Source organism: Nerophis ophidion, linkage group LG27, assembly GCF_033978795.1.
Source record: "Nerophis ophidion isolate RoL-2023_Sa linkage group LG27, RoL_Noph_v1.0, whole genome shotgun sequence".
In the NCBI taxonomy this organism is placed as follows: domain Eukaryota; kingdom Metazoa; phylum Chordata; class Actinopteri; order Syngnathiformes; family Syngnathidae; genus Nerophis; species Nerophis ophidion.
The window spans coordinates 27,734,124-27,749,193 of record NC_084637.1 but is presented as its reverse complement, the minus strand read 5'-3'; the positions used below and the strand labels follow the sequence as shown (position 1 = coordinate 27,749,193).

General features: G+C 40.3%; 1 protein-coding gene and 1 long non-coding RNA gene across 3 annotated transcripts in view; one reads left to right on the top strand and one right to left on the bottom strand.

The window, feature by feature from the left end:
* Positions 1-6,991, top strand: part of LOC133544179 (gamma-aminobutyric acid receptor subunit gamma-3-like) — a 295,191-nt gene extending 288,200 nt beyond the window's left edge. Inside the window, exon 10 of the mRNA XM_061889289.1 lies at positions 2,825-6,991. Coding sequence (XP_061745273.1) covers positions 2,825-3,109 — 285 coding nt within the window. The 3' untranslated portion in view covers positions 3,110-6,991. The remainder of the gene's footprint in view (positions 1-2,824) is intronic.
* The window catches only part of LOC133544180 (uncharacterized), a 24,506-nt gene extending 11,801 nt beyond the window's left edge, over positions 1-12,705 (bottom strand). For both annotated transcript variants that reach the window (XR_009804597.1, XR_009804595.1), the window contains exons 1-2: positions 12,580-12,705; positions 4,244-4,324 (exon numbers count right to left, since the gene is read on the bottom strand). This is a non-coding gene — a long non-coding RNA (uncharacterized LOC133544180). The remainder of the gene's footprint in view (positions 1-4,243; positions 4,325-12,579) is intronic.
* Positions 12,706-15,070: the final 2,365 nt, after the last annotated feature.

Below are 15,070 nucleotides of genomic sequence, written 5' to 3'. Positions count from 1 at the left end.
TAGAAAACACGTACAGTTGGCACAGTACAGTAAATTGACAGTTAATATTTAAACATTTAAATGTGACATTTCTAACTATTTTGAACAGAAATAGTTCATGAACATTGAGATGAATTCTTCAAAATTACAATAAAAATAAAGTTGGCCGTGGACCAGGCTGTAAATGTGTGTGTGTGTATATATATATATATATATATATATGTATGTATGTATGTGTATATATATATATGTATGTATGTATGTATGTATATATATATATATGTATGTAAGTAAATATGTATATATACACATATATATATATATACAAATACATATATATATATATGTAAGTAAATATGTATATATACACATATATATACATATATATATATATATGTATGTATATATATATATATGTATGTATGTATGTATGTGTATATATATATATATATACACACCTACATTTATGCTGCGTATTACACTACATCCATCTTGTAATCTGCAGTACATGATTTCCTTTTCGGTGCCATTTTTGTTCAGCCCTTCTCAGTTTTTATAAGTTACCGCCAACGATTAAATGATCTATTTTAATAGCTACGGCAGTAGCATATAGCAGTTAGCATTCCATGACCCACAATGTACTTTTGCCACGACCCTCCCCTGCTGAATTCTTATTATTGGTTGACGTGTATGTGAGGATTGCTGACATTTTCTTCGTCTCTTCCGCAAATGAGATAAATAATATTATTTGATATTTTACGGTAATGTGTTCATAATTTCACACATAAGTGGCTCCGGAGTATATGTCGCAAGTTATGAAAAAAACTGTGACTAAAAGTCTGAAAAATACAGTATATGTCTAGATTGTGTGCTTAGCTGTTGTGTAGCTGCTCGTTCTACCGTGTTTACCATTCGTGAATGAGTTTGCGAGTCCTCGCCAAGGTTTCTCATAGTCATTCTCATCGACGTCCCACTGGGTTGTGAGTTTTTCCTTGCCCTTATGTGGCCGCTGATCCGCGGATGTCGTTGTGGCTTGTGCAGCCCTTTGAGACACTTGTGATGTAGGGCTATATAAATAAACATTGATTGATTGATTGAGTAAAATAGAAGGATATGTGTGCTTATTGGCTGTCTGACTTTGCCCAAGTAAACAGGACTGATTGTGTAGCAGATTTTACTTACAACCCCCGTTTCCATATGAGTTGGGAAATTGTGTTAGATGTAAATATAAAAGGAATACAATGATTTGCAAATCATTTTCAACCCATATTCAGTTGAATATGCTACAAAGACAACATATTTGATGTTCAAACTGATAAACTTTTTTTTTTCACAAATAATCATTAACTTTAGAATTTGATGCCAGCAACACGTGACAAAGTAGTTGGGAAAGGTGGCAATAAATACTGATAAAGTTGTGGAATGCTCATCAAACACTTATTTGGAACATTCCACAGGTGTGCAGGCTAATTGGGAACAGGTGGGTGCCATGATTGGGTATAAGAACAGCTTCCATGAAACGCTAAGTAATTCACAAACAAAGATGGGGCGAGGGTCACCATTTTGTAAGAAAATTGTCGAACAGTTTTAGAACAACATTTCTCAACGAGCTATTGCAAGCAATTTAGGGATTTTTACCATCTACTGTCCGTAAAATCATCAAAAGGTTCAGAGAATCTGGAGAAATCACTGCATGTAAGCGATGATATTACTGAAGTTTGATCCCTCAGGCGGTACTGCATCAAAAACCAACATCAGTGTGTAAAGGATATCACCACATGGGCTCAGGAACACTTCATAAAACCAGTGTCAGTAACCACAGTTGGTCACTACATCTGTAAGTGCAAGTTAAAACTACTATGCAAAGCGAAAGCCATTTATCAACAACACCCAGGAATGCAGCCGGCTTCGCTGGGCCCGAGCTCATCAAAGATGGACTGATGCAAAGTGGAAAAGTGTTCTGTGGTCTGACGAGTCCACATTTCAAATTACATTTGGAAACTGTGGACGTGGTGTCCTCCGGAACAAAGAGAAAAATTACCATCCAGATTTTATTGCCGCAAATTTTCAAAAGCCAGCATCTGTGATGGTATGGGGGTGTATTAGTGCCCAAGGCATGGGTCACTTAAACATCTGTGAAGGCACCATTAATGCTCAATGGTCCATACAGGTTTTGGAGCAACATATATTGTCATCCAAGCAACGTTATCATGGACGCCCCTGCTTATTTCAGCAAAACAATGCCAAGGCTTGTGTTACAACAGCGTGGCTTCGTAGTAAAAGAGTGCGGGTACTTTCCTGGCCCGCCTGCAGTCCAGACATGTCTCCCATCGAAAATGTGTGGCGCATTATGAAGCGTAAAATACGACAAGACCCCGGACTGTTGAACAACTTAAGCTGTACATAAAACAAGAATGGTAAAGAATTCCACTTTCAAAGCTTCAACAATTAGTTTCCTCAGTTCCCAAATGTTTATTGAGTGTTGTTAAAGGAAAATATGATGTAACACAGTGGTGAACATGCCCTTTCCCAACTACTTTGGCACGTGTTGCAGCCATGAAATTTTAAGTTAATTATCATTTGCAAAAAATAAATAAAGTTTATGAATTTGCACATCAAATATCTTGTCTTTGTAGTGCATTCAACTGAATATGGGTTGACAAGGATTTGCAAATCATTGTATTCTGTTTATATTTACATCTAACACAATTTCCAAACTTATATGGAAACGGGGTTCGTACAGGCAGTAAGTCCACTATCCGTGATTATGAATGACCGATATCGTAGTCGGTATCATTATCATAGTGCTTAACTCGGTTAACTTGTCCGTGTCTCCCACTTTCAGGCATATTCCTCCTTCAGTACGAGACGCCCGCCACATCGGCCGATGATGCCCAGAGGCAACGCTCTTTTCTGGCAGGACTACGACGACGACTGCCTGGACCAGTGCCTGGACGGCAAGGATTGCAAGAGCTTCTTCTGCTGCTACGAGGAATGTAAAGAAGGCGGCTGGAAGAAAGGCCGCGTCCACGTCAACATCGGCGAACTGGACTCCTACTCGCGGGTTTTCTTCCCGACGTCTTTCTTGCTCTTCAACATTGTCTACTGGGTCAGCTACCTCTACCTCTAGACGGACTCGGAGGAGGAGAACTGGAGCCTTCGGACTGGTCACCCTGCCTGCGGCGTGGAAGACGAGAGGGACTTGAACGGGAACGGAGCGGCCCTGTTGGTGGTGGTTGGAGCCGCCCCACAGACACCTGAGTGGCACTGCGGTATTTCAGTCCGCAGAGCACCCATAGTGCCTTCTTTAGAAAGGGTGCAAAAGGCCAGCGTAGCGTCATTATTTTTATTAGCGCATCCATCACTCGCCGCATGCCGGGCTGTTTTATCACCAGGCTGGGAGATATTTAAAAAGTTCACCATTCATCCCCGTAGCACTTTAGAAATAGTGCCAATGATAATCCAATACGAGCAGAAGTATTAGTTTTGCTACGAGGAGGCAATGAATACTGCAGAATAGATCTTCTGCCAAACTTGCTATTTTTATTATTGGTAGTTGTAAGAGTTTCCATGCAGTTCATTAAAAAAAAAGATGTGTTCTCTGGTCCCCTAGTGAAATATGTAAGGGATTTCCATACTTGCCAACCCTCCCGATTTTCCCGAATTTTAGTGCCCCTCCCGAAAATCTCCCGGGGAGACCATTTCCCCGGACTAAAATATTGGGGGCGTGCCAGAAAAGCACTGCCTTTAGCATCCTCTACAACCCGAAAAGGAGACTATTATATACAGTTGTGCTCATAAGTTTACATGCCCTGGCAGAATTTAAGCAGGCACTTGAAGAAAAATAGGCTGCATGGTCAAGTGGCTAAAAAGTTAAATTTTGGTCTCATCACTCCAAATTACTTTGTTCCAGAAGTTTTGAGGCTTTGTGCGGTTTGGCGTAATGTAAGCGGGATATTTTGTGACATTTGCGCAAGAAATGGCTTCCTTCTGGCGACTCGACCATGCAGCCCATTTATTTTCTTCAAGTGCCTCCTTACTATGCATCTTCAAACAGCCACACCACAATTTCTCAGCGTCCTGTACTTCAGCTGAAGTTATTTGTGGATTTTCCTTTGCATCTCAAAAATTTTCCTGGCAGTTGCTGGTCTACCTGAACCCCTCATTTCCCACTTCTTAATCAGCGTTTGAACACTGCTGATTGGCATTCTAAATTCCTTGGATAGCTTTTTATACCTTTTCCTGTTTTATGCAGTTCAGTTACCTTTTCTCGCAGATCCTTTGACAATTTCTTTGCCTTCCCCATGACTCAGAATCCAGAAACATCTGTGCAGCTGGATGAAAACTGGATAAAAGATGCAAAAGTCTGTTAGAAACCTAAAAACTCACTGACCTTTTATACACACACATTAGTTACAAACAAACATGTCACAGGTGAGGATTGGAACCTTGTTTAGCCATTCAAAGCTGTTTGTGTCAACTTTTCTGCATGTTATCGGATCAAAGTTACTGGGGTATGTAAATTTTTGATCAGGGTCATTTGGGTACTTTCTTTTGTCATTTTGATTCAAAAAGAGTAAACACAGTTGTTTGCCAATAAATAGCTTCACACAACCTTTAAAGGGGAACATTATCACCAGACCTATGTAAGCGTCAATATATACCTTGATGTTGCAGAAAAAAGACCATGTATTTTTTTAACCGATTTCCGAACTCTAAAAGGGTGAATTTGGCGATTTAAATGCCTTTCAATAGTTCGCTGTCGGAGCAATGACCTTTCACCCGTGACGTCACAACATGAAGCAATCCGCCATTTTCTCAAACACATTACACACACCAATTCAAATCAGCTCAGTTATTTTCCGTTTTTACGACTGTTTTCCGTACCTTGGAGACATTATGTGTGTTGTCGGAGGTTGTAACAACACGATCAGGGACGGATTAAAGTTGCACAAGTGGCCAAAAGATGCGAAAGTCCCTCGTTTGTTCTGCACACTTTACCGACGACAGCTATGCTACGATAGAGATGGCAAGAATGTGTGGATATCCTGCGACACTAAAAGCAGATGCATTTCCAACGATAAAGTCAACGAAATCACAAAGGTGAGTTTTGTTGATGTTATTGACTTATGTGGACATATTTGGTCACGGCATGACTGCAAGCTAATCGATGCTAACATGCTATTTAGGCTAGCTGTATGTACATATTGCATCATTATGCCTTTCCCTCCACCCACATTTAATGCCAAACAAACACATACCAATCGTTGGTTAGAAGGCGATCGCCGAATTCGTCCGCACTTCCTCCCTGTCGTGATATGGCTCAAAAGCTTCTGGTTCATCTTTAATTTCGTTTTCGGTACCTTCCTCCATACTCCAAACATCCGTTTCAATACGTGGGTAATCTGTTGAATCGCTTACGGCGCTGAAATCCGAGTCTGAATCCGAGCTACTATGCTATACCTTTTTGTGCTATCTGCCATGTTTGATTTTAGTGGCTTCACGCAGTGACGTCACGGGTGGATATAGCCATGGTGTAAATCAAATACTCTGAAGCCGTTTTTCGGGATATTGCATGATAAGTAAAATTTTGAGAAAAACTTCGAAAAATAAAATAAGCCACTGGGAACTGATTTTTATTGGTTTTAACCCTTCAAAAATTGCAATAATGTTCCCCTTCAAGCATGAGTGGAAGAAAGGATTTTGTGTTATCATTCATATTCTCTGAAGAATGGCCAAGAAATCATAAATTCTCCCAGGGTATGTAAACTTATGAGCACGACTGTATGTCTCCGTTATCCATAGGTTTATCTAGAACCCATAAAGTAGGCAGGCATGGAGCTATTTCTCAGCGTGTGTTTATTCCACCCGGCACGTTAATACACTAACACACAACATCCGGATTCCCATCATGCATTGCTTCAAAACTACGGCAAGTAGTAATGTCCAAAAAACATAACAGAGACTAAACAGAAGAACGAAGACATGGCGACGACGAGTACGGAGAAGAAGTACGCTTGCAAGTTCCAAAATGATTGGGACAGCTGGAAGGGGAAGAGGTATCATGCCTGCAAATTTTGTAGATCAGACTTCTCCAATCTCCCGAATTCGGAGGTCTCAAGGTTGGCAAGTATGGGGATTTCTAAAGAACTGCCATTTGTGGGACCCTCAGCTGCCCTCTCTCGTCTGTAACACAGTCTCTACGGGTCCCAAGTAGGCCCGTCAACGGCGTTGGAAAAATGAATGACTGTGGATTTGGTTTTGGCCCTCACTCGGCCTCTGCCATGTAAAAATCGACGCCCCGTATGGAGACATGTGAAGCTTAACTTTACCGTTCTGTTGTGTTTTTGCAGTTATTTGGCATTGTAGAACACACACTAGACTCCCATTGGGCCCTCCTCCCATGAGACGTGGTCCTTCTTTAGTGCGCACCTTGGTTCCTAAGGTGGAGCAACCTTTAAATGTGGGCGTTTCCGGTCCAAATCTGTCCTTCCGCGTATTCTCCCATCGAATCAAGTATTTTTGTTCCTACACGTTTCTAAGGCTGCAAATAGTCCAGCTAGGGCTAGGCGATATGGTCAAAAAAATCTATCACGCTATAGGTGTTTTATATCAAACGATATCAATAATTATTGATATTATTTTTTAGGACCTATTAAAAAACGGGGCACAGGAGAAAACAAATATGAAATGTTAACATTTTTATTTCAAATATAAACTTCCTCTGATTATAATCCCCTCAGCTATCAAGGCAGGAAATGAAGGAAACGTCAACAATTGCACGAAAACAATGTAAACCAAATTCTAAAAATCCCACTGAGCACTTAACCTGATGGTGTGGAGCGTCATTTACAGACCACATTGGTCTGACTACGGTCTGTTTTTAAAAAACTGGCACACTGTTGAGGTGTCTTTTCGCATTTTATCCACAATATCTTAATTTATACCTTCTCTTCTCCATGCAGAGAATCAACCGTGGGACAACGGCGCAACATCTTGATAGTCAATACTGTTACACGTATTTTATATTTATTTATATATAAATTATTTATATATATATATATATACATATATACATATATATGTGTGTGTGTGTGTATATGTCATATATATAATATACATATAAATATGTCATATACATGTAGCGCAGTGGAAGAGTGGCCGTGCGCAACCCGAGGCACCCGGGTTCAATCCCCACCTAGTACCAACCTCGTCACGTCCGTTGTGTCCTGAGCAAGACACTTCACCCTTGCTTCTGATGGGTGCTGGTTAGCGCCTTGCATGGCAGCTCCCTCCATCAGTGTGTGAATGTGTGTGTGAATGGGTAAATGTGGAAGTAGTGTCAAAGCGCTTTGAGTACCTTGAAGGTAGAAAAGCGCTATACAAGTACAACCCATTTATCATTTATAACCCATTTATTATACATAATATATATATTATATAGACATATATAATATATGTAATATATACATATTAGAGATGCGCGAATAGGCAAATATATCATCCGCAACAGCATCACCAAAGTCGTCATCCACCCGCCGTCCACCCGAACCAACATTTTATCAGGACCGTACCCGCCCGCCAACCGCCAGCTGAAATACATCAGAGGTCGGCCGCCTTTACCACTCACAGAGCTATTTAAACCTGTTTCACAGAATAATGAAGACAATTGGGGCCGCTAACGTTCTCGCGACTATCCAATAGCGTTCATCCTGAAGCCATTGCCTTAGACACCTTCAACAACATGTACGAACCAATTGTTGGTCCGGCAACATGTGTGCAGCTTCTGCAATTACATGTACAAGATTGAAAGGCATACTGGGTGATACAGAGTACACTGATGGTTGTGATATAAACAACTTTAACACTTACTAATATGCGCCACGCTGTGAAGCCACACAATACAAGATTGACAAACACATTTCGGGAGAACATCCTCACAGTAACACAACACAACAAATACCCAAAATCCTTTGTATCCGTGACAAATCCTAAATATATTTTACACCCCCGCGCCCCCAACCCCGCCCATCTCCTGACGATTGAGGGAACCCCTCATGATACATATTGCGCTCTACCATGGTATCGAGCACTATTCTCTGGATAATCCAATTAAGACGTATACATATATATATATATATATATATTTTTTTTTTTTAATATATATTATATATTAATGTATATATATATATATATGTATACATCTATCCATCCATTTTCTACCGGTTGTCCCTTTTGGGGTCGCGAGGGGTGTTGGAGCCTATCTCAGCTGCATTCGGGCGGAAGGCGGCGTACACCCTGGACAAGTCGCCACCTCATCGCAGTATTTTGTATTATATATATATATATATATATATATATAAAGAAAAACACAGCCATTGTATTTTCCTGACTATAGAGCACACCAGTATATAAGCCAAACCCACAAAATTTGTAGAAGAAAAAAATATTTCTCTATATATTAGCTGCACGGGACTATATACCGCAGATATATTACGTTTGCGAAATGAGTTATTTACACAGAAATATTTTGTAAATGTTTATTTCCTTAATTGTTTCCAAAGAGTGCCTTCGACATGGCAGTAAAACGGCTGATCAAACAAAACAGAGGTCATCGTCATGGACCCACCAGCTGCAGAAGCTAGCTCTCCAATCAGCTAAACACACTCAACTCCACAGTAACGTTTTGGTGAGTTTACTTAAGAATTGGTGAAACTGAAACAGTACAAAAATAATGCCAAATATGCATGAAAACACTACTACAGACATCACTCATTTACAGTTATACTGTATAACCGATAGTGAAGAATAGAAACGTTCTGGACGATTAAAAGACAGATTGGAACTTCTACTTCCGGTTCAAAGCTTTAAACAGCAAGAAACACCATAGACATTCTCTCAGCAGCACCTGCAGTGAGCCACTAGGTGTTTTTGCATGTGTTTAATGAAAACAATTCACTTTATGGCCGCCTGCAAAGAAAATATCCATAAATAAGCGGCTAGGTTTAAAGGCCTACTGAAAACCACTACTACCCACCACCCATTCTGATAGTTTATATATCAATGATGAAATATTAACATTGCAACACATGCCAATACGGCCTTTTTAGTTTACTAAATTACAATTTTAATTTCCCGCGGAGTTTCCGGTTGGAAACATCCCGGAATGATGACGCGTGTTTGTGACGTCATTGGTTGGAGAGGACATATTAGCTCAGCACCACTTACGGCTAAAAGTTGTCTCTTTTCATTGCATAATTATACAATATTTTGGACATCTGTGTTGTTGAATCTTTTGCAATTTGTTCAATTAATAATGGAGAAGTCAAAGTAGAAAGATGGAGGTGGGAAGCTTAGCCTTTAGCCACACAAACACACAGTGTTTCCTTGTTTAAAATTCCCGGAGGTGAAGCTTTACTATGGATCAGAGCGGTCAAGCGAACATGGATCCCGCTACATGTCGACCGGCAGTTTTCGGTGAGAAAATTGTGGAAATAAGTCGCCTCTTACCAAAGATTCGTGACCTCCCTCAGAGACTGGCGTCAAAACACCCGTGGACACACCCCTCCGACTATTAGGTACTATTTATCTCAGTAAAACTCTAGCAACACACTAGAAAGATAAGGGATTTCCCAGAATTATCCTAGTAAATGTGACTAAAAACATCTGAATCGCTCCCAATGCAATCGCCCTTTTTTTTTCTAGTCTGTCACTCTAAATTTCCATCCATCCATTTTTACCGCTTATTCCCTTTTGGGGTCGCGGGGGGCGCTGGCGCCTATCTCAGCTACAATCGGGCGGAAGGCGGAGTACACCCTGGACAAGTCGCCACCTCATTGCAGGGCCAACACAGATAGACAGACAACATTCACACTCACATTCACACACTAGAGACCATTTTTTAGTGTTGCCAATCAACCTATCCCCAGGTGCATGTCTTTGGAGGTGGGAGGAAGCCGGAGTACCCGGAGGGAACCCACGCATTCACGGGGAGAACATGCAAACTCCACACAGAAAGATCCCGAGCCTGGATTTGAACCCAAGAGGCAGACGCACTAACCCCTCTGCCACCGTGAAGCCAGCACTCTAAATTTCCTCATCCACAAATCTTTCATCCTCGCTCAAATTAATGGGGAAATTATCGCTTTCTCGGTCCGAATAGCTCTTGCTGCTGGAGGCTCACATTGTAAACAATGTTCAGATGTGAGGAGCTCCACAACCCGTGACGTCACCCGCACATCGTCTGCTACTTCCGGTACAGGCAAGGCTTTTTTATTAGCGACCAAAAGTTGCGGACTTTATCGTCGATGTTCTCTACTAAATCCTTGCAGCAAAAAATATGGCAATATCGCGAAATGATCAAGTATGACACATAGAATGGACCTGCTATCCCCGTTTAAATGAGAAAATCTCATTTCAGTAGACCTTTAAGGCGTGGAGCAAAAGCAAAGGCTGATAGTCCGGAATTTACTGTATATCGAAGGATTTGATTGATTTATCAGTTTATCTATTGTTGACTCCTCTAGTAACCACACGCACGTCAAAACACAAACGCTCAGATTGCTTCACAAACATTAAATCAGGGTGGCTCCAGCTAGGAAGAAGACGCTGTTGTAGAGTGCAAACACCACCATGGCGACACCTCATCTACAGTGGGGCTAAAAAGTATTTAGTCAGCCACCGATTGTGCAAGTTCTCCCACTTAAAATGATGACAGAGGTCTGTAATTTTCATCATAGGTACACTTCAACTGTGAGAGATAGAATGTGAAAAAAAAATCCAGGAATTCACATTGTAGGAATTTTAAAGAATTTATTTGTAAATGATGGTGGAAAATAATTATTTGGTCAACCATTCAAAGCTCTCACTGATGGAAGGAGGTTTTGGCTCAAAATCTCACGATACATGGCCCCATTCATTCTTTCCTTAACACGGATCAATCGTCCTGTCCCCTTAGCAGAAAAACAGCCCCAAATCATGATGTTTCCACCCCCATGCTTCACAGTAGGTTTGGTGTTCTTGGGATGCAACTCAGTATTCTTCTTCCTTGAAACACGACGAGTTGAGTTTATACCAAAAAAGTTATTTTTTGGTTTCATCTGACCACATGACATTCTCCCAATCCTCTGCTGTATCATCCATGTATCCATTTTGATATAAACTCAACTCGTGGTGTTTGGAGGAAGAAGAATACTGAGTCGCATCCCAAGAACACCATACCTACTGTGAAGCATGGGGGTGGAAACATCATGCTTTGGGGCTGTTTTTCTGCTAAGGGGACAGGACGATTGATCCGTGTTAAGGAAAGAATGAATGGGGCCATGTATCGTGAGATTTTGAGCCAAAACCTCCTTCCATCAGTGAGAGCTTTGAATGTTTGACCAAATACTTATTTTCCACCATAATTTACAAATGAAATAAAATTCCTACAATGTGAATTCCTGGATTTTTTTTCACATTCTGTCTCTCACAGTTGAAGTGTACATATGATGAAAATTACAGACCTCTGTCATCATTTTAAGTGGGAGAACTTGCACAATCGCTGGCTGACTAAATACTTTTTTGCACCATTGTACCTGCTTAACACAGCCTTTTTTATATATATATAAAGTGTTATATTTTCTATGGATTTCAATAACATTCAATGTTAGTAAGTCATTCCAGACTCAAACACTTGGGCCTACAGTATGCTTGGTGGGCGTGTCCACAGGATGGATTGGAGAATACACCTAAAAAAAACTGCTTAAGGCTTCAGCACAGGTTTATGTCCAGAGGTATTTAGTCTGTAAGACTTTTAAATGCTGATGTTTGTCTTTTGGCCCACAAACTCTCCCTCACCTTTTGATATTTCTACACTTTATAAGTGTCTCAGTCCATCCAGATACTCCACTAAAAACAATCACTATTTTCTACGTGAGTTTTAAACCCGATCAGTGTTTACAAAATGCCACTTTGAAATTCTGGGGACTGACCCGTGGTCAGCGACGACGACCACATCGCCGCTGGTAAAGAGCTGGAGGATCCTAGTATTCCTCCCTAGTCCAGCGTCACTCGGTTCCGAAAAGAAAGAAAAAGCCGAGCTCATAAAGTGCTTGGCGGAGGAAGTATTTTGTCTTAACGGGATAATAGGTATGTTTTCTAGTGTGTGTTACAATGCTTGTATGAATAAATCATTTTGGTCAAGTGCACTGTGAAGTTTCTGTGTGAGAACCTAACACTTCATTATTGGAAGGACGATTACGCGAGCACTCCACTTGCATTTAGCGGCATTAAAAACAGCTCTGACTGGTTCGTGGAATATTTGCAAGGAATTTGTTCAAAAAAACATGAAGATGACATAAGGGCTGTGAATCTTTGCGACGCACGATTTAGTTTGATTCAGTATCAATTCTGTCAGGTTCAAACACTGATGGCTATCTATTAATCAGACAAGAAGCAAGGAACCATGCAGGGACAAAGTTCAATTTAGCTCATGAGGAAAACGCATGGCGCTGCAGACTTAGTCACAGTCTCGCCTTACGCTCTAAGGCAGTGGTCCCAATCACCGTTTTTTTCTGTTTTGTTTATTAAATCAACATAAAAAACACAAGATACACTTACAGTTAGTTCACCAACGCAAAAAAACTCCCTTTTACATGAAAAAAAGAAAAATTCCCTCTGGGCCGCGGGACAAATTATCAAGCGTTGACCGGTCCGCAGCTACAAAAAGGTTGGGGACCACTGCTCTAAGGTACAGCTCCTGCGTTCCTCTATTTATTCAGGAGTTCCACAGTCAACATCAGTGAGGCCGCCTCTAAAAGGAGTGGTCACACATATTATGCAAAGCTGGTCCCAAGCTGAATTTTTTTCTATCTGTTTAAGGACAAAGGTTCTTGTCTGAGACGTGGCCTCAGCCACAGATGTTATCTTCGTTTTAGCCCGCTTACAGCCAAGGACTTCAAGGACCTCAACGAAGATAAGATGACAGCCCACAGACGAAGCAGGAACAAGGAAATCACAAGGCCCTCAGCACATTCCGTCACGTATTGTGCGTACCGGACCTTCCATCCATCCATTTTCTATGTGAGTGTGAATGTTGTCTGTCTATCTGTTTTGGCCCTGCGATGAGGTGGCGACTTGTCCAGGGTGTACACCGCCTTCCGCCCGATTGTAGCTGATAGGCACCAGCGACCCCAAAGGGAATAAGCGGTAGAAAAATGGATGGATACGTGACGGAATGTGCTGAGGGCCTTATTTCGTTTCCCCGGACATGTCCTCTTTTTCAGGCCTCTCCGGGCGGGGTTTCTTACATGCCTCAAATGCCCAGCATTTTGAGTCAGGGTTGAGTATGTTTTCAGCATAAGTACAGGGTTAAAAAGGGGTTGAAGAAAGCAAAACAAATTGTGAAGGTGTGCGCAAACAGCAGAATTAGTGAGGGAGGGTTGAGAGAGCGAGATAGTGGATTGGTTGTTAATCAAGGCATATTTGTTCATTAGCCATGCAGGTCACACTGAGGGTGGTTGGTTAAACAACTTCATCACTGTTTAAAATATGCGCCACACTGTGAACCCACACCAAAAAAGAACGACAAACACATTTCGGGAGAACATTCGCACCGTAACACAACATAGACACAAAAGAACAAATACCCAGAATCCGTTGTTCCGGGGACGCTACACTATACTGGAGGATGGAAAGGACAATGCAGGTACAAATAGACTAAATATAGCGATATAAAATATAACATATATACATAAAATTTACAAGATATTTGTACAGTATGTTATATATGCCAGACGTGCCAACCTTGCGACCTCCGAATTCAGGAGCTTTGGTGTGGGAGGGGGGGGGGGGGGGGCAGGTGGCTGGGGAGTATATTTATAGCTAGAATTCACTGAAGTTCAAAAAATGGGTATTTCTTTCCGTCATTCCGTCAGACATTTTTTTTCCTTCTACGGAAGGTTTTTTGTAGAGAATAAATGAAAAAACACCTAATTGAACGGTTTTAAAGAGGAGAAAACACGAAAATAAGGAAAATTTAATTTTGAAACATAGTTTATCTTAGATTTCGACTCTTTGAAATTCAAAATTCAAACGAAAAAAAGAAGAAAAAAAAATAGCTAATTCGAATCTTTTTGAAAAAATTACAAAAATAATTTACGGAACATCATTAGTAATTTTTACTGATTAAGATTAATTTTAAATATATATTTTTGATGACGTGTTTTAAATAGGTTAAAATCCAATCTGCACTTTGTTAGAATATATAACAAATTGGACCAAGCCATATTTCTAACAAAGACAAATCATTATATCCTATAGATTTTCCAGAACAAAAATTTTAAAAGAAATTCAAAAGACTTTGAAATAAGATTTAAATTTGATTCTACAGATTTTCAAGATTTGCCAGAATAATTTTTATTTTATTTTATTCATAATAAGTTTGAAGAAATATTTCACAAATATTCTTCGTCAAAAAAACAGAAGCTAAACTGAAGAATTAAATTAAAATGTATTTATGAACATTGATTTAAATTGTCAGGAAAGAAGAGGAAGGAATTTAAAATGTATATGTGTTTAAAAATCCTAAAATCATTTTTATGGTTGTATTTTTTCTCTAAAATTGTCTTTCTGAAAGTTATAAGAAGCAAAGTAAAAAAATTAAGGAATTTATTTAAACAAGTGAACACCAAGTCTTTAAAATATTTGCTTGGATTTTCAAATTCTATTTGAGTTTTGTCTCTCTTAGAATTAAAAATGTCGAGCAAAGCAATACCAGCTTGCTAGTAAATAAATAAAATGTAAAAAATAGAGGCAGCTCACTGGTAAGTGCTGCTATTTGAGCTATTTTTAGAACAGGCCAGCGGGCGACTCATCTGGTCCTTACGGGCATCACGTTGGTGACCCCTGCAGTACAGTATGTACCCCCATGCCAACCTGGGGACTTGGAGTTCATTCCAAAAGGGTGCAGACAGCAGGATGCAGTCTGGGCTTTTGTACTGCTCAGCAAGATAGGAGATGAAGAGAAGCGACCGGAAGAGAAGGTAGATGAGATATCGGCAAAATATTTTCCTTGTCGACAGCATCTAAGTTTGAAAAATCTGTGTGCTAT